Source organism: Sorex fumeus, unplaced genomic scaffold (genome assembly GCF_029834395.1).
Source record: "Sorex fumeus unplaced genomic scaffold, SorFum_2.1 ptg000009l, whole genome shotgun sequence".
In the NCBI taxonomy this organism is placed as follows: Eukaryota; Metazoa; Chordata; class Mammalia; order Eulipotyphla; family Soricidae; genus Sorex; species Sorex fumeus.
Genome location: NW_026606066.1, coordinates 14,855,243 through 14,882,482, shown reverse-complemented (window position 1 = coordinate 14,882,482; position 27,240 = coordinate 14,855,243). Strand labels below are relative to the sequence as shown.

Here is a 27,240-nt window from a genome sequence, read left to right as displayed (position 1 = left end):
CACCGTACCTCTTGTGAGTAGTCCAGAAATTCACTGTCACTGTCACAATCCTCTCATTGTTCATCGATTCGCTCGAGCGGGCTTAGTAACGTCTCCATTATAAGACTTGTTGTTACTGTGTTTGGCATATCGAATACATCACAGGTAGCTTGCAAGGCTTTGCCAAGTGGGCAAAGACACTCTAAGTAGATTGCCAGGCTCTCTGAGAGGGGCGGAGGAATCGAACCCAGGTCGGACCAGGGCATGCAAGGTAAACGCCCTACTGCTGTGCTATCGCTCCAGCCCAGTCCAGAAAGTAATAATAATAATTAATATATATTTCATAGTTCAAACTCATTGCTTCCTATATTTAATTCATGGTGTCCCCCTGAAACTTATCTCCCCAGCTAACTTCATCTCCAGATGACCCCACAATCAAGAAATTACACAAATAAGATGTCTAAGAGCCAGCCACCTTCAAACCTCTCCATCATCTTTGGCAATAAGTATTTATTATTGCTAAATCTAATACATATCCATTTACTCTTCAAACTAGTCAAAATTTGGTTCACTTATCTCCATCTTTATAACCACAACTGAGGTCAAAATATTATAATCTATTTACAGGGCCTCCCAAATCACCATGTTGTATCCAGTTGTCCATCTCATCTGTCTTCCACACAGGACAACTAATTATTTTTTCCTTCTAATGCATTTATACTTAATTGCTCGTATATTTAAAGCCCAAAAACTTTTATTTCATTAAATTCTTATTAGGGTGAATATATACTTACTAGTCTTATCCCAGATTACCCATTACTTTACTGTCCTAATTTGGACTCCCCACATAAATAAGTCTTCTTTGCAGCATTTATGTCAGTAGTCCTATGTTTATTTGCATGATTATTTGCACAAAGTTGTCTGCCTTTACTCCATAAGACCCATGGAGGTGGGAAATATTTTATTATTCAAATATTAGTGATTTTTCACATTGCAGATGTTCAGCAAATATTTATTGGAAGCATAAATGAATTAACAAAATAGAACTCAAGCATATTTATTTGAATTTTCCTTCTTTTAACTTCTTTATCCATTTTTCCCTCAGTCCTCTGGATACTCTGTTTAGGAAGCTCATCTAATAATGTCAATTTACTCCACATTTCAAATCAATAAAATAGCCCTGTCTTTAATGTAAATTGGTCTGTTTCCGTTCATACAGTGCCTTAATTGAATATCCTCCTAATACTCAAACTCACATACCAACAACTATATCACACTCTTTTTTGACATACTGAAGTTATATTTATTCTATTGTGTTTAATAGACAATGATACATTCAATATGAATTACTTATCAATTCCCTTAAATATAGAATATTGTTTCTTTTTATAGGTGCCAGAGATTTGACCCACGAAAAGCATGTGCTCTAACACTGAGTTCACATCTCCAAATACATCCTAACCACGTTCCCCTTGCAGTAGTGTAAAATCATGTACAATACACTATAATTATGATAAATCTGTACTTTTTATTTAACAATGCAAAAGTTTCTTTAGAAATAATGATAAATAAATCACAATAAATTAGAGTAATAGTATTTATTTCCTAAAAGTGTGACTGATTATAGAACAATACATCATTTGTATATAGTGATCATTTATTTCTGCAAGATCTTTTATTATCAGCTAGGTGAATTTTATTGAAGTCAATTGTATTATTACATCACTTAAGTTTTAATTGTGCATCATTAAAACATATATATATATTCACTTTTTTCCATTAATAGTTCAATTCAGATCTTTGGCATACTGATCCATGTCCCTTCTTTCTATTAACTAATTAATCTTATAATTTAATTTTTTTTCTTTGCAAATCCAAAGCCTTGCATATGTGAGACATGGATCTTACTCATGAGTCATATCCCCTGCCTAAAAATTTACTTTTGTTTTATCTAGTTCATCCCTGTGTTTGTCTCTTGGTGACTTTTTCTAATATCCAAACCGTTATAGTCAAGCTGTTCTTCCGTAGACTTAATCTAAATCCCTTATCCTGAAGTTAATCTCTTATTTTGATCTCACTAGAAGTGAAAAACAGCTTGACAATGTCATCTATATAATAATGTTTCCCATACAGTTGAAGATTTATTAAATCTCCTTTCAATCATGTTTAGCTTTGTCATCCTCAAGCTAAATAATCTAATATTTTTATCTCCTGGTAAATGCTGAAAGCATGTCACAATTTATATTGTGTGCATGCAACTAGACATAACTATTGATTCTAAAAACTTTTTCTTTAGTTTCAGACTCAGTCTACAAGATCCATTTTTTTGGGTCAGCCCCGGCGATGCTCAGGGATTACTCCTGGCTCATGCACTCAGGAATTGCTCCTGGCGGTACTCAGGGGACCATATGGGGTGCTGGGAATCGAACCTGTGTCGGCCATGTTGGCTGTGTGCAAGGCAAACGCCCTACCCACTGTGCTATTGCTCCAGCCCCATTTTTATATAAAATGTACATGGAACAGGATTTGACTACCTACTCGCAGCTCTTGGAAGCTTTCTTGCTCGAGCGGGCCCAGTAACGTCTCCATTGGAGACCTTGTTGTTACTGTGTCTGGCATATCGAATACTCTCGGTAGCTTGCCGGGCTCTCCGAGAGGGGCGGAGGAATCGAACTCGGGTCGGCCATGTTGGCCACTTGTAAGGCGAACACCCTACCCGCTGTGCTATCGCTCCAGCCCTAGCTTTCTTGAATATTAGTAAATAAGCATGATTTGTTAAAGTGAAAACACAAAGGAATGCATTAGTCAGAACCTAAGTACATACCTAGTCTTCAAGATTCCTGTGCTAGCTAGGTAGAAAATTTGCTTAAGTCAATTTATTTCCCATCACCCAAGATTAATGATCTGAAGGTGACTACTCATTCTGGACTAGTTGATATAAAATCCTCACTTATATTATAGTATAAAAATACATAAATTCTAAAAGACAATTGTTGCTAAATGATATGGAGAAAGCTAAAATTATTAAATTAAACTTTCACAAAGGTCAGAGAATTGATCCATATAGGAAGCCTGACTCAAGTGCTGGGGGACGAGGGCAGTTGGGATACAAAGGGGACCATTATGACAATGATGGTTGGAAGGGATCCCTCTGGATGGGAGATGTGTGCTGAAGGTAGGTAAAGAACCAAACATGATGGCCTCTTGGTATCTGTATTGCAAACTGTAATGGCCAAAAGTAGAAAGAGAGAGCCAAAGGAGAAAATTGCCTACCATAGACACAGTCTGGGGGCAAGGGGGTGGTGGTGGGAGGAATACTGGAGATGTTGGTGGTAGGAAGTATACACTGGTAGAGGGATGGATGTTGGAACATTGTATAACTGAAATCCCGTTGTGAAAGCTTTGTAACTTTTTAAATAACTTTTTGTAACTTTCTTTTAATGTCATGGTGATTCAATAAAATGTAATCGATAAGCTTTCAAATACACTGATATTATACTTCGGTATCTCTAAGAACTCTTCTCCAATAACTAACCATTAGTTTTTGTTATCTATTTTATTGGTATATAATCATGCCTTTAGATTATTAAGATAACTGATATTTTGAAATTGTATTTGTATAGAAAAATGTTGTCTTCCCCCTTTCTTATTCTTAAAACTAGAGACTAAGGTACTTGATTTAAAACAAATTATATTTTAGATTGCAATTTTCTTCAACATAATTTTTGATGCATGTAGCAGGAAAATATTTAACCTATCTCAAAGTTTTAACAGTAGGAAAGTGGAAACTTAAATGATGAGAGACATATTAAGTACCTCTTTTTGACCAAAAGTTGTATCTTCCTGCTCAATCTGACAAATAAAAATGCTAATTAACCTATCAACTCCACAAAAGATGGATTGAGCACAAGTGTTTGTTCCCAAATATTCATAAATAGGTACATTTTATTAGCAGTCTTGAGAAGAATGGATCATGACACTTATTATATACTCGTGTTCATTCTGGTTTTGGTTTTAGTTTTTGCGAGATAGCACACGTGGAGGTGCTCTGGGGCCACTATTAGTTTGGTGATAAGGATTTGATCCTGGTGGTATTCAAAGGATCATGCTCTGCCATGGTTAAAACTTAGCATCCCACATGCAAAGCATGTACTCCGGTGATTGAGCTTTCTCTTCATTCCTCCAATATTCACCCTGTTCCTAGATAGAAAAACTGAAAGGTGAATAACAAATGCTATAGAATAACATCCTGTGTGAAAAAAAGGTAGAGATGGACTGTCAGCCTGAAGCAGAGAGATGAAATGGTATTTATCAACTAAATCTAAAGGCAAAATCTAGACCAAATTAAACAAGCAAAATTTTCCTTTGTAAAACAATAAGTAGCAAAGAGGAAAATGTAAAACTCCCTTCAATTACTGTCCTCAAAATACTTTTTGTACATGGAATATGAATAGAATTCAGAAAAATTACATCTGTACTATTTGATGTCTATTCATTGTCACTGTCACTGTCCTCCCATTGTTCATTGATTTTCTCGAGTGGGCCCAGTAACGTCTCCATTCTGAGACTTTGTTGTTACTGTGTTTGGCATATAGAATACATCACGGGTAACTTGCCAGGCTTTGCTATGTGGGCAAGATACTCTTGGTAGCTTGCCGGGCTCTCCTAGACAGGCGGAGGAATCGAACTCGGGTTGGCCATGTTGGCTGCACGCAAGACAAACACCCTACCCGCTGTGCTATCGCTCCAGCTCTATTAAATGATCAAATTTAAGTTGCAAAAGTCAGAAATGGAAGAGTCATCAAAATCTGGAAGTACCTGGCAGCTAATTGCAATGCATTTCAACCCAATTTAATGTATTCCACCAGCAACCTATAGCCTAAGCCTGAGAAGTTTTCATTTTTAATCCACAAATAGACTGGCATTTCTAATTTTATTTTAAGTTATAGAATACAAGCTTTGTTTTAACTAGTAAGGAATAGAAAGATGCTATTAACAGTAGTGCTACTTTAAAGAAATTCATGTGACTGAATTTCAGGAAGCAGCTGGCTGCTGATCCAATGGCAACGAACATGAAATGAATGTTGTTTCTTCTTCATAAATTTTTTAAAAAATCAAATATTTAATTTCTTTTTTTAATGACTCTTACTTTTACCTTTAATGTTTGCTAAAAGTTTTAGATATCACATATATTAAGTACTTGGTTCAATTTTAATGTGAAACTAATACTTCTTCATTCTATGAATACTTTTCCTGAGTTAAAATCAACTCAGTGAATTGAATGAATTTCATTTTTAATAATATATGTTAAGCAATAACTTTATTTCTAAGCATCAAAAATCAAGCTGTGAGTTGTTAAACTAAGACCAAGGCCTATGTAGTAGGTGGCGTCACTTCCATCTTATGTTAGTTTACAAATCTGTGGCAAATTTCTATAATCTATCTAGCCAAAGAGACAAAGTGCTATAAAAATGTATTATGTGCCTTAATTACAAAAGTCCACATTAGTATGATACATAATTAGATTGGGAGCACTCTAAGAATGACTTAATGTTAAACTCAGTTTATATTTGATTCCGTGAAAAAGATTCCTTAAATGTACTTAAAAGAAAAGCATTTTCAAAAAGGTAAGTCTGAGATCTGATTCAGATTCCATGGGTGTGAAAATAATACAAAGGTTTACTTAGGAGCACCAAACCAATGCAATTCACTATGTAGGCACAGGAATAAATTAGAAAAGTGAAGGTTTTTTTTCCAACAATTTACTATGATAAAATTATTTTTAGGAATGAAGTAATATATTCATAGAGTGGGGAATACTCATCAAATGTTCAAAGGAAGAAAAAATAAAATCAAAGGAAATTGAGGAAGAGAAGAATGAAGTACAGAGCTTTAAGGAGAGCCTATGTCAATAAAAGTAGGAGAAAGGAGGTTGCATAGAAATAGATGATCAAAATTTTCACAACCAAGAAGATCATGTTTAAGTGGAAATACATCAATGACATTGACTAATCAATAATTTCTAGGGTGTGGGAGACTGGAAATGTTTATGGCCTTCTCACCAATGATTAAATAAGTAAGGAAATGTGAAATCTTTAAGAACCTGAGTTAAACAATTCATTTTGCTACATTTACTGCAGTTGATTTTCAGATTCCATCCTTTTGTCCTTGGGCTAATTTCTAGTCTTCATATTTTAAATTATGATTTTTGTTTGTTTCGGGGGGCTGGAGCAATAGCACAGCAGGTAGGGTGTTTGCCTTGTAAGACGCCAACATGGCCGATCCGAGTTCGATTCCTCTGCCCCTTTTGAAAAGCCTGGCAAGCTACCGAGAGTATCTCGCCCTCACCACAAAGCCTGGCAAGCTACTTGTGACGTATACGATATGCCAAACACAGTAACAATTGTCACAATGGAGATATGTTATTGGGCCCGCTCGAGCAAATTGATGAACAATGGGAGGACAGTGACGGTGACAGTGTTTGGTGGCCATACCCAACAGGTTTCAGGGCTTACTCCTGGCTCTGTGCTCAAGGGTCACTTCTGGCAGTATTCAGGGTACTTTGTGAGGTGCCGGAGATCAAAACCAGTTTGTCCCTTACAAGTCAAACATCATGTGCTATACTATCTCCTTGGCTTTTGAATGATTTATTAATAAATGAAAAAATCTAATTTCTAGGCCAAATGAGAATTTTAAGAGACAATTGGAAGTGCCACTGGAATGACCTTAAATCAATTCATTTGGTCTTCTATAAACAACAAAGTAAGCCCAACAGACAGTGAAAATGGGGGCTCTCTCTTAATCATTTCTCTAGAAAATGATATACCTTCTGGAGTTTTATTGGTTAGTTATTAGCAGTAACCAGATGGAGAATTACTCTCTCTCCCCAGGACACTAATGGAAACAAGTTTGTCTCTTAGAGTTTTCTCTGCTGAAATATGTTATAACATAACCTTCAGGGCTGAAATTATCCTGACATTTCAGTTTAAAACACCCAACATACACTACTGGCTTTAATGTTATTAGATAGGTCACTTTAATTACATATTTAGCATTATCTTTATACCTATATGCTTCCAAACCAAGTCTCCTGGGAAGTCATGGCTGTTACATGCACAGTATCAGGGTTGAAATTCAGCCTGCCAGCCTTCACTGCAAGGCTTCCAGCTTTTAACCTTTACAGTATGTGAATGGCCACCGCAGGTGAGGAAGCTTGAAGGTTTAAAAAAAAAAAACATAGTGGAATAGTGGAGATATTTTTGAATTGAGACACATTCTTTTTTTCTCTTTTTTATTGCCATAAAAAGAATGATATTACAAAGAAAAATGATTGTTGAGTATTTGTAAGGTTGTAAATTAACATTTTGTAATTTTTTTCTGAGACAAATGCTATTACTGTTGCAGATATTCTTTTAATTTTTAAATGAATTATTAATTTCCTTAAGAGAATCTAATTGCTCCTGTAATTAAATAGAGAGGCCTCCCAGCCTATCTACATTTTTAATAGGAAAAACAAGTGACAGAAAGCATTTTAGGGTGGTTTTATAGGAAAGTCTATGTTAAAGATATTCAAATATGTTACCAGTAGTTTTTAACACATCTCTTAATATATTATACAGTTTCATATTTGATTATTTTCTATAATTTTTCTTTAGATTTTGGCAAAGGAAACAGTTCAAATGATCCTGAAGACTCTGTGGATACCATAAGACATTATCAGAGTTCCAAGAAACATTTTGAAGAGAAAAAAAGCAGGTCTTCGTCTTTTATTTCCTCCATAGATGATGAACAAAAGCCTCTCTTCTCAGGAATAGCCGATTCCCCAATAGGAATAGGAAAAGCAACTGAACTCAGTTATGAAGAAACTGTTCCCATCTCAGGAAGAATTCACACAGATAAAAGAAGTCACTCCTGCAAAGGTAATCAAATTTCTCAGAAATCAAATTCTCTTCAGTGCTGATCATAAAATGGTGACTACTTACAAAGTAGACCTGACATATCTTAACCTAATCTTTTGCAACACTATCATGAAATATTTACATAATTCAAACCAGATTATCTATAAACCATTGACTTGATTCTAGAACAGTTGTATTTCTTATTTGCTAAGTGGCAGCATAAGGACTTCAATAGCGCATTATACATAATGTAATGGCACGTGAACTATTCTGGGATTATTGTAGTTATTTGAACAGGAAAGGGGCCTAATGAGGGTTTTGAGGACTAAGTCAGTTAATTTATATAGTTATATATGGGTGTGTAAATACAAGTATATATCATTATATAACATATGTATGTATATTTATTATATTTATTTCCCATCCATCATTCCCAAACACGGTAATTCTATTAAACAAAGTGTTAATGCATAATGCTGTACTAAGTACTAAAAAAAGTTTACTGGTAATTATGAAAAAATGAAGAGATATACACTGTATTCTTAAGCCAACTCATTTCAACATCCTTATTAACTCTACAAAAAGGAATATACAAATGTATGAGTTTTGTTATAGAAAATGCACATGAAATAGAAAATAATACTTCATTAATGTCTGAAAATTTAATGATGAGGATATATATGATGCTCAAGAAAATAGAATCACTTTGAAAAAAAAGTAACTTAGCATTACAGAGCTAGGTCTACCGATGAAGTTAGAGCTAGCAGTTAAGTGACTGCAAAAAACAGATGTAGTTTACACTTCTTAGCTCCAAGCCTAGCTCTACCACTTGCTTTCATTTTGACTGCTGGGAAGTGACTTGACAGAGCCAATCAAAACTTAGTTTGCGCATATTTGTTATTATATATTTTTATTTGGTTTGGAGCCATACCCAGCAGTTGCAATCAGAAGCTGTTCTCAGTTTGTTTCTTAGGAATCACTCCTGGTGGTGCTGTGCTAGGGTTCAAGCATAGTACTTCTGCATTTTATGTACTCTAGCCCATGAAACTATCTCTGTTCCAATTTGCATATCTTTAAAATAGGAATAATATTTTCTAGCCAACTGGTTTGTTGTGACTATTAAAATAAACATGAAAATAACTCTCTTAAAATAAGATTGTAGTTTGGTTTATTATTCTCTCACAGATTTCATTTTTGACCCATTAATAATTTTGCATATCTCTGAAAATATAAAAATGTAGAGATAAAGTAACTACAAAAAAATAATATAAATGAGATAATTGAGAGATAGCACAGAGCACCTACTTTGCATGCAGCCAACCTTGGCTCAATCCCTGGCGCTACATGTTCCCCTGACACTGCTGGGTGATCCGGTTGCTTAGAGCTTGGAGAAGCTCCTGTGTACCAGTGAGTGTTGTCCAAAACCTCTTGCAAAAGATCATAAAAGAAATGAAGGAAAAATAGGAGTTCTTGGCCTGACTAGAAATAAAATTATGAGACCCAGTAAACAAATGCCTATTATTAACACCATAATATAAGTGGACTATATCTGGGAATATATATGACAATGAAGGTTTTATTAATCTAAATCTGTTCTTGAATCTATGAATTTATGAAAATTTACTGACTTTATTATTCTATGTTTAGGCTTTTAGGTTTTACATTTTCTCAGTAACTTGCCTTATCAAATCTTTTATCATGGCCCCATGCTAAAGCTAAGAATATAAGCCAAGTTCTCTAGACAACGTAAAATCTTGATGAAGTGAATGAAAATAGTACCTCATTTATCACAATGGAAGAATGGAATATTAAATGTGATTACCAAATGTCCCGTTTTAGTTATTTATGAAAGAGGATCCTGAGAAATGTTAAAAATAGAAACAGGTTGCGTTATGAAAGTCAGAAGTTCGTGAAGAGCTTGCTGAATCCTCTCTCTACAATCTCCAAAAGTTAGCATATCATGAGCCTGGTTTTTTATTTTTTAGTTACTCATTTGCTGTGCTCAGCTTGAGTTTTAAAATCTAAAGTGACAAGTCATTAAATATATATTTGAGGAACTTTGTGACTCTCACTGACTGAATTCTACACCTTTCATCTTATAAATTTTTCCTGTCACTTTTTCTAATTATTTTTAGTTAGCTATTCTACATATACAGAGCATTGTAACAATAACTTTAGAATCTACAAACTTTTCACTTCCAAATATGCACAATGCAATTATTACTCAATCATTAATAATTACCTTGAAAACGCCTAGCTGAATATGCATGTCAATTGAATAAACATAATTGATTTATATATCATCAATCAGTGTGGCACATGATTAACCTGGTTAATTAAGATAGTCAACCAATGGAAAATTCCAAAATTCCATTCAATGAAAATTTCATTCCCTAATGAGTTTAAGGTGAAGTACTGTGGAATGTTCAAGAATTTAAATAATATACAGGGTATAGTTATAATTGCTATTTTTCAAAGTACTAAACCTGACTAAATTTTAATTTTATTATCAATAGAAATTTTTACTCACTCACATTCTTGGCATTTGTTGTCCTGAATCCAGAGAAGAGCACCTTTGGGCAAAACTAAAGAGAAAGAAACAATTAGATGGACTCTGATCCTACTTAAATTGAGGTCAAAAGTTGACTGTAGGAAAATTGTGTGCCCAGAGCAAAGAAAAAGTTTACTTTCTGTAAATCCACTTCCAGAAATGTGTTTTGCAACTATAGCAACATTTTCCAAGGCAACCAAGTGCAGATTCTTTCTGAGCTATATTTAGAAAGTGCCTACAAAGATGCTCATTTTAATTAAGACCACTAACCAGGATTTTTCCTTTGAATTTTTTTTGTATCACTGTTAGAACAAGCTAACAATGTATCTCTAAATTTTAATGTAGCACTATAGCAACATCCTCCCATTGTTCATCGATTTGCTCAAGTGGGCCGAGTAAAGTTTCCATTATGAGACTGTTACTGTGTTTGGCATATTGAATAGGTCATGGGTAGCTTACCAGGCTTTGCCATGTGGGTGAGATACTCTTGGTAGCTTGCCAGGCACTCCTAGAGGGGCGGAGGAATCAAACTCGGTTCAGCCGGGTTGGCCGCGTACAAGGCAAACGCCCTAGAGAATAAATTATAACCAAGAACATTCTAATAGTTTACATTTTATTCATCTTTTGGAAATAAAAAACAACTCATTTTATTTGAGCACTATAAAAATGTATTTATGCTTAACATGCTGCACTTGATATTCAAAAAAATTATTCTTTGTAACTCAAAAACATATTCATGTGAAAAATGCAGACCAGCTAGATATTTTTTCTCTTACCTGTACTTCCATTAGGGAAAAGATATTGCCCACTTTTTCTTTTCCTTTAAAATTAGCTCCAAATTCCTCTGCTACATTTTCCTTGGATTTATTTCCCTTCAATTATTTAAAAGCTCTTCCCTGGATATATGAAATTAGAAAGTAAGAAAGCAGATAAAATGCCCTATAAAAAAAAGTAAGATCAAGTCATGGATGTAGCTCAGTCATAATATAGGATAGAGCATATGTCCTGCATGTGTGAGGTCTAGGTTTGATCTTCTGCACCATATATATACTCTGAGCACTGATGTGTGTGGTCCTGTGATCCCTTCCCAGCATGGGATCCCAGCAATAAAAGCAATAATAGTTATAACAATACAAAACCAAAATACATGACAAAAATGAGAGGAAAAGTAAGATATTTATCTTCAAATATTGACAACTTGAAAATATAGAATATAGGAGAAACAGTAAATTGGAAGGTCAGAAATGAACCAATGAAAAATTATCCAAACGTTGATGAACTGAACTCTTTCTTTCTTTATTTATTTTTTGTCACACCCAGTGATGTTCAGGGGTTACTCCTGGCTCTGCACTCAGGAATTACTCCTGAGGATGCTTGGGAAACCATATGGGATACGGGGATTGAACTCTGGTCGGCCTCCTGCAAGGCAAATGCCCTATGCACTCTACTATCGCTCTGGCCCCAATGAACAGAATTCTTAAAGTGGAACAACTGCCTTTTTCTCCACTGCCTCCACATTCAGTAGTGGTTGAGCATGTAAGGGTACTCAAAACACTTAAAAAACAGACATTAAGACAAACAATGTTTTAAGGTTTTGTTTTTTTTAAAGATAGTGACATGAAGTACCAATTCTAAATAATAGAGCACCAAAACCCCCCAGAAATTATTAATGTGTTCTATTTTTTATGTGTAGAAGAAACTACAAGGAAATGTGAAAGAGTGTCTCCGGACAACAAGATTTTCAAAACCCTTTCCAGTTTTTCCAGTTTGTAACTGGAGAGATAATACTGCTGGTAAACCGTTTGCCTTTCAGACCCTGACACTATAAATGATGCCAGAAGTGATCCATGAGCACAAAGCCAGGAGCAAACCCTGAACATGGCCTATTATGACCCAAAAACCAAAAAGGAAAAAAAAACAGTCTTTCCATTTCTAATGGCTATGGTTGTTTGGTTCTACATTTCATTACATTGTACTAAGGGATACCCCCCGCACACACACCTCAAAAAAGAATGGCACTGCCACCTTGAATCTCAACTTAGGCATGCTCTGAATTATGAAGTGTAAAATTTATTTTGGCTAAGAGTCCAAAACCTTACATCAGAGGTAAAGCAATACAAATAAAATGGGCTATTTCTTCTCAAATACAAAAACCACAAATTCATTGCTCTTTAAGTTTGGGTTGACTTCTCGGTGTTTCCTCTTAGCACAACCAGAAATATGACAGAAATCACAAATACAAAATCATATTCAAAACTCACTGCTCGTAATATATTTTATTTGCACATGGGAAACGGTGAGTGGCAGGGTGGGACTTGCCCACCAACTGGTGCTGACCCCTAGCTAGGTCCCTGAATTGTTCCAGCTTTTGTCTCTTGACATGTTTTCTGAGATGCCCTGTTTCCTCTCCAGTGGTTGCCTGTGAATACTAACTTCGATCTTGCTGCTTTCCAGATATTGCTGACTCCAGAAGCTGGGAACGAGAAAACACCCGAACTCAAGCTGAGGAGTCTAGTCCATCAGCAGTTCAGCAAGCAGCCTGGGGGATCTCTGAAACAGAAAGTGATCTTACCTATGGAGAAGTGGAACAAAGATTAGATTTGCTCCAAGAACAACTTAACAGGTATAGGCAAAGGAGGAACAAAGAAAAGGACAAAACCCATGCCCATAATTGACTCTGTCTATTACTTATAAAACAAACAAAAATACTTTTACCTGTACTAAATAATTTACTGGTTTGCTTACTTATATTTACTTAATATAATTTGCTTTATCCATGCTGTTTGCTACCAGAATTCAGCAGTATTAAGCAATAGAGAAACCCATTAAAATGTGTGTGCATAAATATATATAGGGAATTTAAATGAAGTTAACGCCACCTGGTGCTGAGGTCTGTATCCCATCTCTAAATGCCAAATTTAAATCTTGTAACATTGATACATGCTTGATATAATTAAATCATACAATCATTTATTTAGAGTCAGTTATTCCAAATTAATGCCTCTGACCCAATTAATAAGGACTTGCCGTGGTATTTATTGGTCAAAGAAGCATATTTAGTTTCTTAATGTATTTATTTGCTTATCTTCTTTCAGTTAATTAATAATTTAAGTCACCTTAATAATTTAATCATAAATTATACAACTTGTGTATGTATATACTAGACGATGCATAATAACAGACACAAAAAGCGTCTTTTAAATTGAACTTCTTTAATAGCTCTAATTGAGAGAAAATAGTTTCCGATAATTTACTTCCATTATATGTATCTGTATGTATACACAGACACACACATATATATATACATATATCTATTTTATAAAGTTAAAAATTGAGTGAATACTTAAATGTATAACAGTGCAATGCTGTTGTAAGATCTAAGATAATATATATGGATATACATTCTATACAGCAGTGCTCTTTGAATTCAACAAATTAACTAACAATAGGCATAACTTCTATTATTAATTTTCCTCATTGTTTAGTCTCCAACTTTACCTGTGCTTTCTGTATTTCTTGATGTAGTGTTTCTTTAGAGAAAAAATTAGATTTTAGTGTACTCTTGTTGCTTTATCAAGAAAACCTGAATGTTTTTAGCATAAATCACAGACTATTGAAATATTTATTTTGGTATGTCCTGAGGACTGTGTAAACTTTTTTTTCATTTTTTATAATTTTGTTGGACTGGAGCGATAGCACAGCAGGTAGGGCATTTGCCTTGCAAGTAGCCAATATGGCCAACCCGAATTCGATTCCTCCTCCCCTCTTGGAGAGTCTGGCAAGCTACCGAGACTATCTCGCCCACATGGCAAAGCCTGGCAAGCTACCCATGACGTATTTGATATGCCAAACACAGTAACAAGTGTCACAATGGAGACATTACTGGGCCTGTTCAAGCAAATCGATGAACAATGGGAGGACAGTGACAGTGACAGTGATAATTTTATTTATTGAATCACCGTGAGAGCAGTTACAAAGCTTTTGGGTTTAAGTCTCGGACATACAATGAAACACCCATGCCTTCACCAGTGCCCATTCTCCACCACCAAAAGCCCCAGTATACCCCCATCCCACACCTCCCCCTACCTGTGGGGCAGATGATTTCCACATTACTCTCTCTCTACTTTGATCACATTCAAAATTTTGGCACCAGACCCACCATTATTATTTGGGATTTAAGCCCAAATAATAATAAATCTGCTGAAAAGGCAACAGTGGACAATTTGTTTTCTATTGCTGGTTAAGAATAACATATGATGTCACGTGGCTGCAGTAATGGCCGTGCGATTTTGAAATTTCAAAATTTTAACACTAGAGGAATATCTGCCAAAAGCCACTGGGTTCCATGATTTGTTTCTGAGTCTCTGGGATCATGGCCGTTAAGCAGCTTGATTAGGAGCCAGAAAGGCCATTCATGGGTAGTGACTCGGGGTCTCATTGGGACAGGGAAGAAAGGCCCAGCTCCACCCCCATCCATGAGGCCCCCTGTGTCTCGTCACTGCGGGCCCAAACCTGACTGTCCAGTGGCCTCTGGAAGAGGGAGGCCACAGAGTCACCTAGGGGGAGCAGGTGGAGGAATACCCTTTCCCCCCTGGGGTGGACCAGCAACAGTAACCTACTGTGGGGTCCGGACGCATTTCTGCCAAAAGCCACTGGGTTCTGAGATTTGTTTCTGAGTCTCTGGGATCATGGCCATTAAGCAGCTTGATCAGAAGCCAGAGAGGCCACTCGTGGGTGACGACTTGGGGTCTCATTGGGATGAGGAGGAAAGGGCTGGCTCCACCCCCATCCCATGAGGCCCCATGTGTCTCGTCACTGAGGGCCCAAACCTGGCTGTCAAATCGCCTCTGGAGAACGGCAGTCACCGAGCTGCCTCGGGGGAGCAGGTGCAGGGACAGCACCCTTTCCCCCATGTCATGACCCGGAGACAGTAACCTACTTCAAGTGCAGACACACATTTCTGCCAAAGCCACTGGGTTCCAAGATTTGTTTCTGAGTCTCTTGGATCATGGCTGTTAAGCAGCTTGATCAGGAGCCATAGAGGCCGTTCTTGGGTGGTGACTCGAGGTCTCGTTGGGGTGGGGAGGAAAGGGCCAGATCCACCCCCATCCCATGAGGCCCCATGTGTCTCGTCACTGCGGGCTCAAACCTGATTATCCAGTGGCCTCTGGAGGATGGCAACCACCAGGCCGCCAGGGTGAACAGGCCAAGGCACAAAACCTATTCCCACCTGGGGTGGCCCAGCGCTGGTAACCTACTGCAGGGACCGGACACATTTCTGGCAAAAGCCACTGGGTTTCAAGATTTGGTTCTGAGTCTCTGGGATCATGGCAATTAAACGGCTTGATCAGGAGCCAGAGAAGTTGTTCGTGGGCAGCAACTTGAGGTCTTGTTGAGATAAGGAGGAAAGAGCTGGCTCCACCCCAATCCTGTGAGGCCCCGCCTGTCTCGTCACTGCAGGCCCAAATCTGACTGTCCAATGGCCTCTGGCGGATGGCGGTCACCGAGCCGCCAAGAGGGAGCAGGCAGAAGGACAATACCCTTCGCCCCCTGGGGTGGCCCGGCAACAGCAACCTACTGCGGGGTCCAGATGCACTTCTGCCAAAAGCTGCTGGGTTTCGAGATTTGTTTCTGAGTCTCTGGGATCATGGCTGTTAAGCAGTTTGATCAGGAGTCAGAGAGGCCGTTCATGGGTGGCGACCCAGGGTCTCATTGGTGCAGGAAGGAAAGGGCTGGCTCCACCCCCATCCCATGAGGCCCCATGTGTCTCGTCACTGCGGGACCAAACCTGACTGTACAGTGGCCTCTGGAGAATGGCATCCACTGGGCTGCCAGGGGAAACAGGACAAGGCACAAAACCTATTCCCACCTGGGTTGTCCCAGCGCCAGTAACCTACCGCAGGCACCGGAAGCATTTCTGCCAAAAGCCATTGGGTTTCGAGATTTGATTCTGAGTCTCTGGGATCGTGGTCGTTAAGCAGTTCGATCAGGAACCAAAGAGGCCATGCCTCCAGTTATATAGCTGAGCCCGAGGTGGTTTGTGGGTGTGTCTCCCACATACCTAACTTTTGGCCATTTACTTTCTTGGTAAGCTTTGTTCCACATTTTTGGGGTCTGGCCAAAGGCACAGCAGCTAGTTTGGGGTATCTGGAAGTCTGAAGGTGCCATCAGGCTGCTGATGCACTCGCCTCACAGGTACAGATTGACCTGCTGGCAGCATCATACCCCCGTAGTGTAAACTTTTAGGGACACATAAATTTAGGGTTTGTGGTTTGCAGCTTCCTATTAGCAATACTATTTTATTATTATTTTGGTGTATTAGTTTTATACATTATCCATATTTTCCCATAACTAAAGCACAATTAAATTTGACATGTGCCAGTACCTATATGTCCTTGGTATTCTTTTCCTTTGACTAACTTCTATTTTTCTGTGACATTTTCACAATACCTTTATTGCTTAGCTCAGTTTTCCTTTTTTTTTTTTTGTATTTAAAATTCAAAATATTATGGTTTTGTTGTGCTGCTATCTCCACAACCTCTTTTCTCTGCTTTGTTTTAGAGTCTGACTTCTTAAATTATGGGTCATGATCTCATACAGGAATTCACAAAAAAGTGAAAAAGGTTTTTGTACACACAACACCAACATTTAATTTAATATCAAAAGCATAATGACTCCAAGGTGTTGTAAGCAGTGCTTGCACTTGCTGTTTTTCTCAGGGGAAAAACAAATAAAACCTGAGTGGAAATAGTTTAAGAGCAAGCCCCTTTCTATAAGGCAAAATATAAGAAAAAAACTTATGAAGAACTTTGACCTCCCATTCAAACTTTGACATCCTGGTGCACTTTGTTGAAGTGTGTTAACCCACTTTACACCAGCAGTCTGCTTATATATGGTGTTGTGAATTCCTATACCATTTGTTTCCTTCAGATTCTGATATTGAGTACACAATGCAATGAAAAGAAATATAAATGATATATTTCAAGTCATCCCTGTAGCTTTACTTAATGGCCAATTAACTCTAAGTAGGGTTAAAGGTTTACAAAGAGATGTTTCATATATCTGTATTAGTATAGATAAACATATTTAGGGAAATCATTAACACTGATCTTAAAGACTTGCTTCTCAAACTTTATTAAGCACTGAGATCACCTCAGGATCTTGTTAAAATGCAGATTCTAACTTGGTTAGTCTAAAGTGGCAGGTATTCCACATTCTAATAAGCCTCTAGCTTTGACCATACTGAGTATAGAGGCTCTAGAGAATGTAGCACCTTCCAGTAATGATTCCATCTACCTAGAGCAGTTTGTCTTCCTGCCTCTAGAATCACATAAAGCACTTTATTCACTTCCTATTGTAGTTATGTATTCACTTCCTTCTTTTTTCCTGAGGTGCTCAGTTCATGTCATTCTGAGGTTAGGTTCCAAATTTATCACCATGTATTCCTCTCACATTCCTACCTAAAATCACTTTTGTGTACTGCGGGTTCTTGAATAACTGTATAGAAATATTCACTTATACAGCTATAGAGCTATGCTGATATACAAGAAGAAAATGATTTTTTTTACTATCCTTATGTGATCTTTACTAAAACTCCATAAATCAAAGACAAATTAACAAGAGAAAAACAAATGTAGATTACATATATATGCATATAAACATACCTATCTATCTATCTATCTATATATATATATATCATGTATACTTAGGAGCTTTTTGGGAATAGCTACAATTAAATAACATTATAATTAGGAAAGAGGGTTGGACTATGTCCTTTTAAAAGAAAGTAAATTAAGGCCAGAGCAATAAGGCAGTGGATATGGTGCTTGCCTTGCATGGAACCAATCCAGTTCAATTCCCAAGCAGAGCCAGAAGTAAGCCCTGAGCACATTCAGGTGTGCACTTCCCCCATCCCCTTATAGAAGAGATGAGAGGGCCCTTAGAAGAATCAATGGGTGCTATGATTGTTTATGACAGTTTGTCTTGGTGTGATGTTGACTTTTAGTTACTTTGGGGGTTGTTAGAATTTCAACATGTGATTTTGAGAGGATATAAAGTTTGATCCATTGCACTGAGTAAGCCAAAATATCATAAAAATAGTTATCAAAACAAAGCTACATATTCAGGATCACTGCAGAAAGGGAGACCACCATACTGACATAGTGGATTTCCAGAAGGTATGGTAACTTAAGATAAATTATAGGACCTTCCAAGATAAGACATTGATCAAAATTGTGAAGTACATAACATAATAGTGCAGGATTGATGAAAAAAATTAGGTGAGGGTCTTGGTGAAAAGTTTGGATAAATAAGATTTTTTGAAGGTCTGGAAAAATAATATAGAAGAAAAGACCACTTGCCTTGCACACATCAGACCTAGGTTCAGTCCCCCCCACACATATGATGCCCTGAACTTGACAAGAGTGATCCCTGAGCATAAACCCAGGAGCCAACCCTGAGCACAGCTAGGTGTGACCTAAAAACAAACAGAACTATAAAATAAATCAAATATTTTTGAGAAGCAAGTTGTTTCGGGGGGGGGGGGGGGCTAATTTGTAGAACTTTACTGAAGGAGTCAACTTATTTATTCATTTAGTCTTTTTTTTTTCAGAAAGTTTTACTGGATCAAAACATGTTGATAGAAGTAAAGTACAAACTTATCAAGGTTACTTTGGCAAAATCAACTCTCTCCTCACATAAGCTACTTCCTTTGCACATGATGAGTTGTGCTCAGGACAGCAGGCAACAATTACTAAAATACCATCTTCCAATCAATTTTTCCCTCTGATCCACTATTCAAGTAGAAAGATTACATAATATAAAGATCCTATTTCTCAGAGATCACTACTATTTAACAAAGGCTTTATAAGAATCCAAAACATTACCATAGTGTCATACTCTAGTAAGTCTTAAATCCCATTTGTTGATGAAGTTCTCAATTCTTGTGCATTCAAAAATTGTTTACATTCAATAAGATGAACATTATATAAGCCTGTCACTAAATTAAATGTTGATGATTATAAACTAATTTTGTACAGAAATATTTATGATGACATTTGCATGTAGAATTTCTTTCAGATCACAGAGGAGAGATAAATTAACTGAATGAATTTAATAGAGATGAATTTTGAGTGCAGACGAAATATGGGCAAGACCTTAAGAAATGTAAGGAAAAATGGTACGCAATAATAGTCTGCTCAGTTTAGTTAACTATGAAAAATTAGATCAGACCAACATTTAAGTAGGTAAACTAGTTGATAACACACGTTTTGCCTTCTTGATTGATCTGTGCTTTTGATGTTTGCAAAGCAAAATCATCTAATATTTGTAGCTATTGAAGTAGAAGACACTAAGCAATCTGGTGAAAAATATCAAATATAGAGAATCTACAAGAACAATCTGTTACAATTCTCAGAAGTATGTATAGTGTCAATTAGTACTAACAAGAAAAAGAGAAAAAAATTTTGTCTTTATTTTTATGCCAAACCCACTCTTGGCTCTGCTGAGGGATAACTCCTGGTGGACTTGGAGGAGCACATGGGATACCAGAGATAGAACCTGGGTCAGCCACAAGCAAGCAAGTGCTGTACCTATTCTTCTACTGTTTGGGCCCCAATGGAAAAAATATTAATCATGTTTTTGTTTTTTGGTTGTTTGTTTTTTTCTTTTTGGGTCACACCCAGCAATGCACAGAGGTTACTCCTGCCTCATGCACCCAGGAATTACTCCTGGCGGTGCTCATGGGACCATATGGGATGCTGGGAATCAAACCCGGTTCGGTAGCATGCAAGGCAAACGCCCTACCCACTGTACCATCACTCCAGCCCCTCTTAATCATGCTTTTCAGGTATATTATTTTCTTTTTTAAATCAAAGACTAAGTTGTATCCACTTAGAAATCTATAAATTAAACATGTATATAATTGATGAAATAAGTTCTATTTAAAATTTTTGATAAGATTTACTGTTCCTTCACTTTTTGTTCATAGTTAAGTCCTAGCACAAATAAGAGAGGGGAAAAAAGGAAATGTTTTAAAAAGAAGCATATGTTCCAGATTTTCTGTTATTATGCCTATAAAATTATGCTTTCTATGCTACTAACATATGCAACAAAGAATAATCAGGCTTTCTACTTTGCTACTATCTCTTAAATTTTAATTTTAAGTGGGAGTGAAATTAACAGGTCAAGTTGTTACTTGTGAACTTGGCATAAAAAATATTAACAGAGTGATATTCTGCAAGGTAAATAGGGAACAGAAGCAAGTGAAGTTTTACAATTGGGTCTATTTCTTAAATACCAAAAGTCTTAAACTGTGGGTGTTAAATGCTATCATTAAACTATACTTAATGCTGAAGGAAAAAATTCACTAAATAGAATGTGAAATACTTGTAAACAGGAGAGGCAAACTAAAACAAGCGTAATATGAAATTTAAACATGTTGAATTATCTGGCATTGCAAAATGTGTTACAAACTCTATTTCTTAAGGATTAAATAAAATGTGCATGAGAAACTGAACAGACTCATTGGAAAGCTAAAGCAGTGATTGAAATAGATTCTGTTTTACATTTGAAATCAATAGAGGTTTGTAAAAATGTCATCTATTCCATTCAGCTGTTTTTTGTTCTTATATAAAGGAAACCCTGTGTTCTTTATTGCACTATCATTGAGACATAGAAAGTGATCATCCTAGTGAGAATCTCAGTGCTCCCTCTCCTGTCCTTCTGGTTTAAAGCAGGGTCATAATTTTGTTGGTTGATCGTGCTAAAATTTTCTCAAATGCTCTGCAGTCTTGGATTATTTTTAGGTTATTTCCCCTTGTTTATGTCTGTCCCTCAGACTTGAATCCCAAATGACGGCAGATATACAGACCATCTTACAGTTACTGCAGAAACAAACCACGGTGGTTCCCCCAGCCTATAGTATGGTCACAGCAGGAGCAGAATATCAGAGACCCATCATCCACCTGATGAGAACCAGCCAGCCTGTAGCATCCATCAAGACCGACCGAAGTTTTAGTCCTTCCTCACAAGTGAGTCCACATAATGTACAACCTCCAGTGACAAGTGTCTCTCAAAGGGTTTTGTTTTGTTTTTTAGTGACCTTTTGAATCAGAATCACCTGAAATGATTTTCCACAGGAAATATAGAATCTTGTTCCCGTATGTGTTTATACTCAGAATTTCTGGAAATGAACCCTATTATCTGCTTTTTTAAACAACTGGCCCCATTGATTCTTTTTTTTTTTTCTTTTTGTGTTACACCCAGCAATGCACCACTACTGGCTTTGCACTCAGGAATTACACCTCGAGGTGCTCAGGAATGGGATGCTGGAAATCGAAGCTGGGTAGGCAGGCTGCGTGCAAGGCAAACACCCTACCTGCTGTGCTGTTGTTCCAGGCCCCACTAATTCTTATGCGTATTTTTTTTAATTTTTATTAGTGAGACACCATGAGGTCTTTAGCATATTTTAAGTTTGAGAACAATGAAGCCATATGAATGGCCTTAAAACACTAACATTTTTATTTTGAAAACTCTCTTTTTTGATATTGATATTGATATTGATTGATATACGTTAGAACTCTAAAGCTGAAAGAATGCTCCAGGATCCAAAGAAGCTTTCAGTGTTGTGCTCTAGTAACAAGAGACTGGGCCAATTCCAAAAAGGAAACAAAGGCTAAAAAATAAAAAAGCAATTGGCCAGTTCCAGAAGTGGTAATCTTATCTATCTTATCTATGTCCCCAAATCCTGAGAAATCTCTACACTTGTCTCACCTTGGTGACTATGGAGAAGGGAGGTTAAAATGAAGTGTCCTAAAAGCTGGAGAGATAGTACAGTGGGTAGAGAGCTTGCCGACCTGGGTCCCCCAAGCACAGTCAGGAGTGCAAAGCCAGGAGTAATGTCTGAAGATTGCCAGGTATGGCCCAAAAATTAGATAGATAGATAGATAGATAGATAGATAGATAGATAGATAGATAATTGATAAAAGCATCCTTAGATGCCTTCAAGTCCCTTTAAAATTAGTATGTTGGGGCTGGAGTGATAGCACAGCAGGTAGGGCGTTTGCCATGCATGCGGCTGACCCAGGTTCAATTCCATTCCATATGGTCCCCTGAGCACTGCCAGGAGTAATTTCTGAGTGCAGAGCCAGGAGTAACCCCTATGCATCACTGGGTGTGACCCAAAAAGCAAAAAAATATATAAATAAATAAATAAATAAATAAATAAAATTAGTATGTTAGTGTGAAAAGTCTAAGTCCCCTTGGAATCTTTTTTGGACATATTATTTAGTAGCTTAAAAACTATGGCAAATCGGACCTAAGGATGATGCTTTAGAAAAGGCTTTACAAAATAATTTTTTAAAACATTTTTTTAGCTATTTGAGGATTTAGTGAAAAGCATTCTAGGAAATGAAGCTACATTAATAACAGGAGGTTATGTGTCAGAATGAAAATAATGGAATCTTCCTAAAATATGAAAGTAGAAATTAATTTATCTCTACTAAGTTTTGAATGGCTGGGAATCATGCAAAACCATGTATTTTATTCTTTGTTTTCCATGGACAAATTAATTTCAGACTAGAGATGTGTGATGTCCCTTTCTTTTCTCTCCTCCTAATACTCCCTAGTCTTTCCCACGTTTCTTATCCTAATTATCAAAGTTTTGTTTTGAATTTTTGAATTAAGATGAATCCTGATAACTTTACTGAAATTAAGACATTTTTTAAGAAGAAAAAACCCTGCTCTGACTTCAGAGTAAAAATTAAGAACTTGGAATTGTTTATTACTGTCATAGTGCATTTAGATTTTTGTCCTCAGTCATGATTTTAAAGCAGGGGACTGAGACAAAAAGGTTGAATTTGGTAGGAATTTATCCAAGGAAGGGAAAAACAGGACATATAGGGCATGGGGTATTCTTAAGTAGAAAGCCTAGGGAAGGTAAAAACCCTTCTCTCTTTTATGTTCTGCAGTTAGAGAGATGGACTTAAGACAGAAGAGATGGTAAAATAAAGGGTTTCGGGAAGAACATGGTAGTTGAAAGAATAATCTGCAAATACTGAGCCTATACTCAGGAATTTTTCTCTGGGGTTATTTTCTTTCTAATCAGACCCTGTCTATTTCCTTCCTGTCTCTATATTGCTAAACTAGTAATATCTCAACTGCTACCAAACCTCTAATGTCTTGGTCCATTTTGGAGAGAGACTAGTGGATTAAAGCATATACAGATTTATGGGGAAAGAAAACATATTTAGATTTCATGCATGTTATTTTCTAAATCTATACCTATGAGTTACAAAAACAAAACAAAGCAAAACAAAAGAAAAAAACTTGTTTTCTTTTCTCACAGTGTCCTGAATTTCTAGACCTTGAAAAGTCTAAACTTAAGTCCAAAGAATCCCTCTCAAGTGGAGTGCATCTGAACACAGCTTCAGAAGACAACTTGACTTCACTTTTAAAGCAAGACAGTGATCTCTCTTTAGAGCTTCACCCTCAACAAAGAAAAACTTACCTTCATCCAATTAGGCATCCCTCTTTGACAGAGGCATCCATAAGCACTGTAGGAATCTTGGGTCTTCATAGGCATGTTTCTGATCCTGGTCTTCCTGGGGAATAATCATTTTATACTATTTACTCTACATACAATGTAAGTGCTTTTAATGGCTGTTTTTCTTTTTGTATTTAAATCCTCTCTACTTGACTCAGGGGCTCACAAGTTACCATTATATGCAAAAGTACTGTATATTTTCCTAAATTGAAGCTTGTAAGGTAAAATTGTGCAGTTAGGATGTAAATATCTACATGAACTCTTTTGTTCCAAATGGTAAAACTGCCAGCATCTCAAGGCACCTTATTTTTTAATTTTATTTTTATTCATGTGCATGTTAGGAAACTCCAATTTCTCTTGCATGGAGACTCCTATTTACTTTTACTATACCAGTACTATGTTAAGAAAATGCCTTCCAAGAAAATATAAAAACAAGAAACAAGAGGCAAAGTTGTTTTTAGATACAACTCAGTTGATCCTCAATTCGTGGAAGTTCAAAGAGGAGAAAAGGAACTTAGTCACTTTTGAGAATATAATTCTCTGTGTCAAGATGTTTGGCCATTAGATTCATTGCACGACACTGGGAGAAAAAAAAACATACAGTTCTAGAATTCTAAATCTCATAGGCCATCTCCAAATACATGAATATAAGCCAGCATTAATGAGAGCATAGGGACTTTTTTATTTAAAATTCTCTTACCTACAGCTTTCATCCATACCTAAAATATTTCCCAGAGGCACATTTCCTTAATGAGTTTGAAGGATATGTCTCAAGTGTTTCCTTCCTTCCTTTCTTCCTTCCTTCCTTCCTTCCTTCCTTCCTTCCTTCCTTCCTTCCTACCTTCCTTCCTTCCCTCCTTCCTTCCTTCCTCCCTCTCTTCCTCCCTCCCTCCCATCTTTCTTCCCATCCTTCCTTTCTTCCTTCCCTCCTTTCTTTCTTTCTTCCTTTCTTTTTTTTGTTTCTTTCTTGTTTTTTTTTTTTTGGTAGTGTTCAATGAGGTGGAGGCGAAAATCTCCTAAACACATGCTGAAGTGTTTTACACATGCTAAAGTGTAATTGACGTAAACTAAAATCCACACCTTTCTTCTGATTCATGTTTTAGGACAATCCTCAATTAGACCAAAAGAATGGATGTAGTTTGCTTTTCAAAGAATGCACAAGAATGTGGATACTTAATGTACCCATATTAGAAAGCCATATAATAATATATACTTATGGGACACTAGTTCGTTTTCTCTAAATATATATTAATCTTTGAATTTCTAATACCAACTGTAGAAAAATAGTATGTATTTACCACCATGTAAAGATGCACACACCAGCAGTAAATTTCATTTTTGTTTGGCTATTCAAACACCTTTGCTAATGAAAAGATTAAATGCAACTTTATTATATATTGGTTAGAGTGAATATATATTGGTCTCCAAATAGTAAAATATATATGAAATATATTTTTAATATTTGGGGGTGGAGGTGAAATGCCATTCATTAAAAGCAGGGTAAAGAAAAAAATCAAAAGTAAATATAAGATTCTGATTAACCAAGTTCTAGTTAAGATCTATTTTTTAATTTACTTGAGTACAGTTTTACATTTTTATTATAAATTGACCCATTATATTTTTTCTTCTGAACTAAGTGTTTGAAATTTGTTGAAGATTTTTTAATTGTTTGCTAGTTATTTTGTTGTTGTTTTGGGGCCACACCAGGTGGTGCTCAGGCCTTATTCTTGGCTCTGAGCTCAGGGATCACTCCTGGTGGTGCTCTAGGGATCATACAAGGTACCAGAGATCTAACCAGTTCAGCCACAAGCAAGGCAAGGATCATACCCACTATACTATCTCTCCAGCCCATTGCATTGTTAATTTTTACATAAGTATATTTCATAGAATCATTATTTCTTTGCATTATTAAATAGATTGATTTTTGCCCTTCCAGAGTAGTAATATAATCTAATGATTTACCTTTATCTTTGACACTAATATATGGCTTCAAATTCTTGTGGTTTAATTTATAAAAATAACTATTGCACTATTGAAATATAACTGAAGTGACCTTAACTGTTTCCTACATATATGTAAGTGGTCACATAGTTGGTAATCTCTATGGGAGGCAATCTCTAGGTCTAGGCATAAATCTGTTTTTATCCTTGCTTAATTTCATGAAAACATAAATGATCAAGAACAAAAGACCAGCAAATTCAATAAAAGTATAATAATTTTAACCAATTTCTTAAACTATTTCATGTTATACACATACAAATTTAGGGACTACATAATGCTTATCTTTCCTTATTCAGCAAACATTTATGGGTATCCAGCCGGAAGGAGATAAATGGCTAACTCCAGTTCAGAGGAAAATTTAGTGATTTTATTTTTAAGTTTAGGCACATTTTTTTGCAACTTCAAAGAATTTCATGAGATTGCTGATCTAAGTGCTAGGGAAATTCAGACTGAATTATCTAGAGATTATTCACTTATACAGAGTATTTGCTAGGGGAAGAATTTAGATCTTTTCTATTCATGAGTGCTTTAGCTGTAACATTTGGTATAATATGTATAAAACTCAGCCTCCTCATAAAGGCTCTATATTTACTTCTTTATAAACACTGGGTCTGAGGAAGGACAAAATGGAAATAACATACAAGTATTTGTTTAAATTATTTTTAATGTTCCACAAACCTTTGTCCAATTAATACCTTCACATAAAATAATTGTTTGATTAAGATCTCAGTTTCAGAGTTAGGCAGGATGAGAAAGGTCTCTTTCTACAGGATATTAGCTTCAAACGAGCCTTAGAGATCAATATAACGATGCAGTCAGTCAGACATAAAGGTCAGAAGACTCATGGTTAAGACGACTTATAAAGGACCAAAGCCGTTGTCTGAATTTCTGAAATCCATACCCTTCTCCTGGCCAAATATCTAATGCTAAAATCATTGTCATCTTCTCCCATGGGTCGTTCAAAAAATTTGACTTTCCATCTTAGAATCCTGCTAAGGACCAACTAGGTTTTATTGCTGCAGCTAATAATAACAGCAGTATAGCAGCTTGCCTTCCAGGTAATTAAAAACACTAATACCTTTTACTTTATACTTAAAATATGGTAATTCCTGGTATTCATGCCTAAAATAAAATTTCAGATAAAATCTGAAGTTTCTCATGGTTAGAAGTTTTCCTGACATTATTATTTATTGGCCAGAGACTTAAGATGAAATGGATCCTTTTACTCAGGGGAGCCCTATGATCTGAATTAGTTGATGGGAACCCAG

At 36.4% G+C, this 27,240-nt stretch overlaps 1 protein-coding gene across 3 annotated transcripts in view; it reads left to right on the top strand.

Moving 5' to 3' along the window:
* Positions 1-24,823, top strand: part of KCNH7 (potassium voltage-gated channel subfamily H member 7) — a 462,509-nt gene extending 437,686 nt beyond the window's left edge. For 2 of the 3 annotated variants that reach the window (XM_056110382.1, XM_056110381.1), the window contains exons 14-17: positions 7,635-7,898; positions 12,883-13,051; positions 21,266-21,458; positions 23,774-24,823. In XM_056110382.1, the coding sequence (XP_055966357.1) occupies positions 7,635-7,898; positions 12,883-13,051; positions 21,266-21,458; positions 23,774-24,040 (893 nt within the window). In that variant the 3' untranslated portion in view covers positions 24,041-24,823. The remainder of the gene's footprint in view (positions 1-7,634; positions 7,899-12,882; positions 13,052-21,265; positions 21,459-23,773) is intronic. The other variant, XM_056110383.1, reaches the window with a different exon arrangement.
* The last annotated feature ends 2,417 nt before the right edge of the window (positions 24,824-27,240 follow it).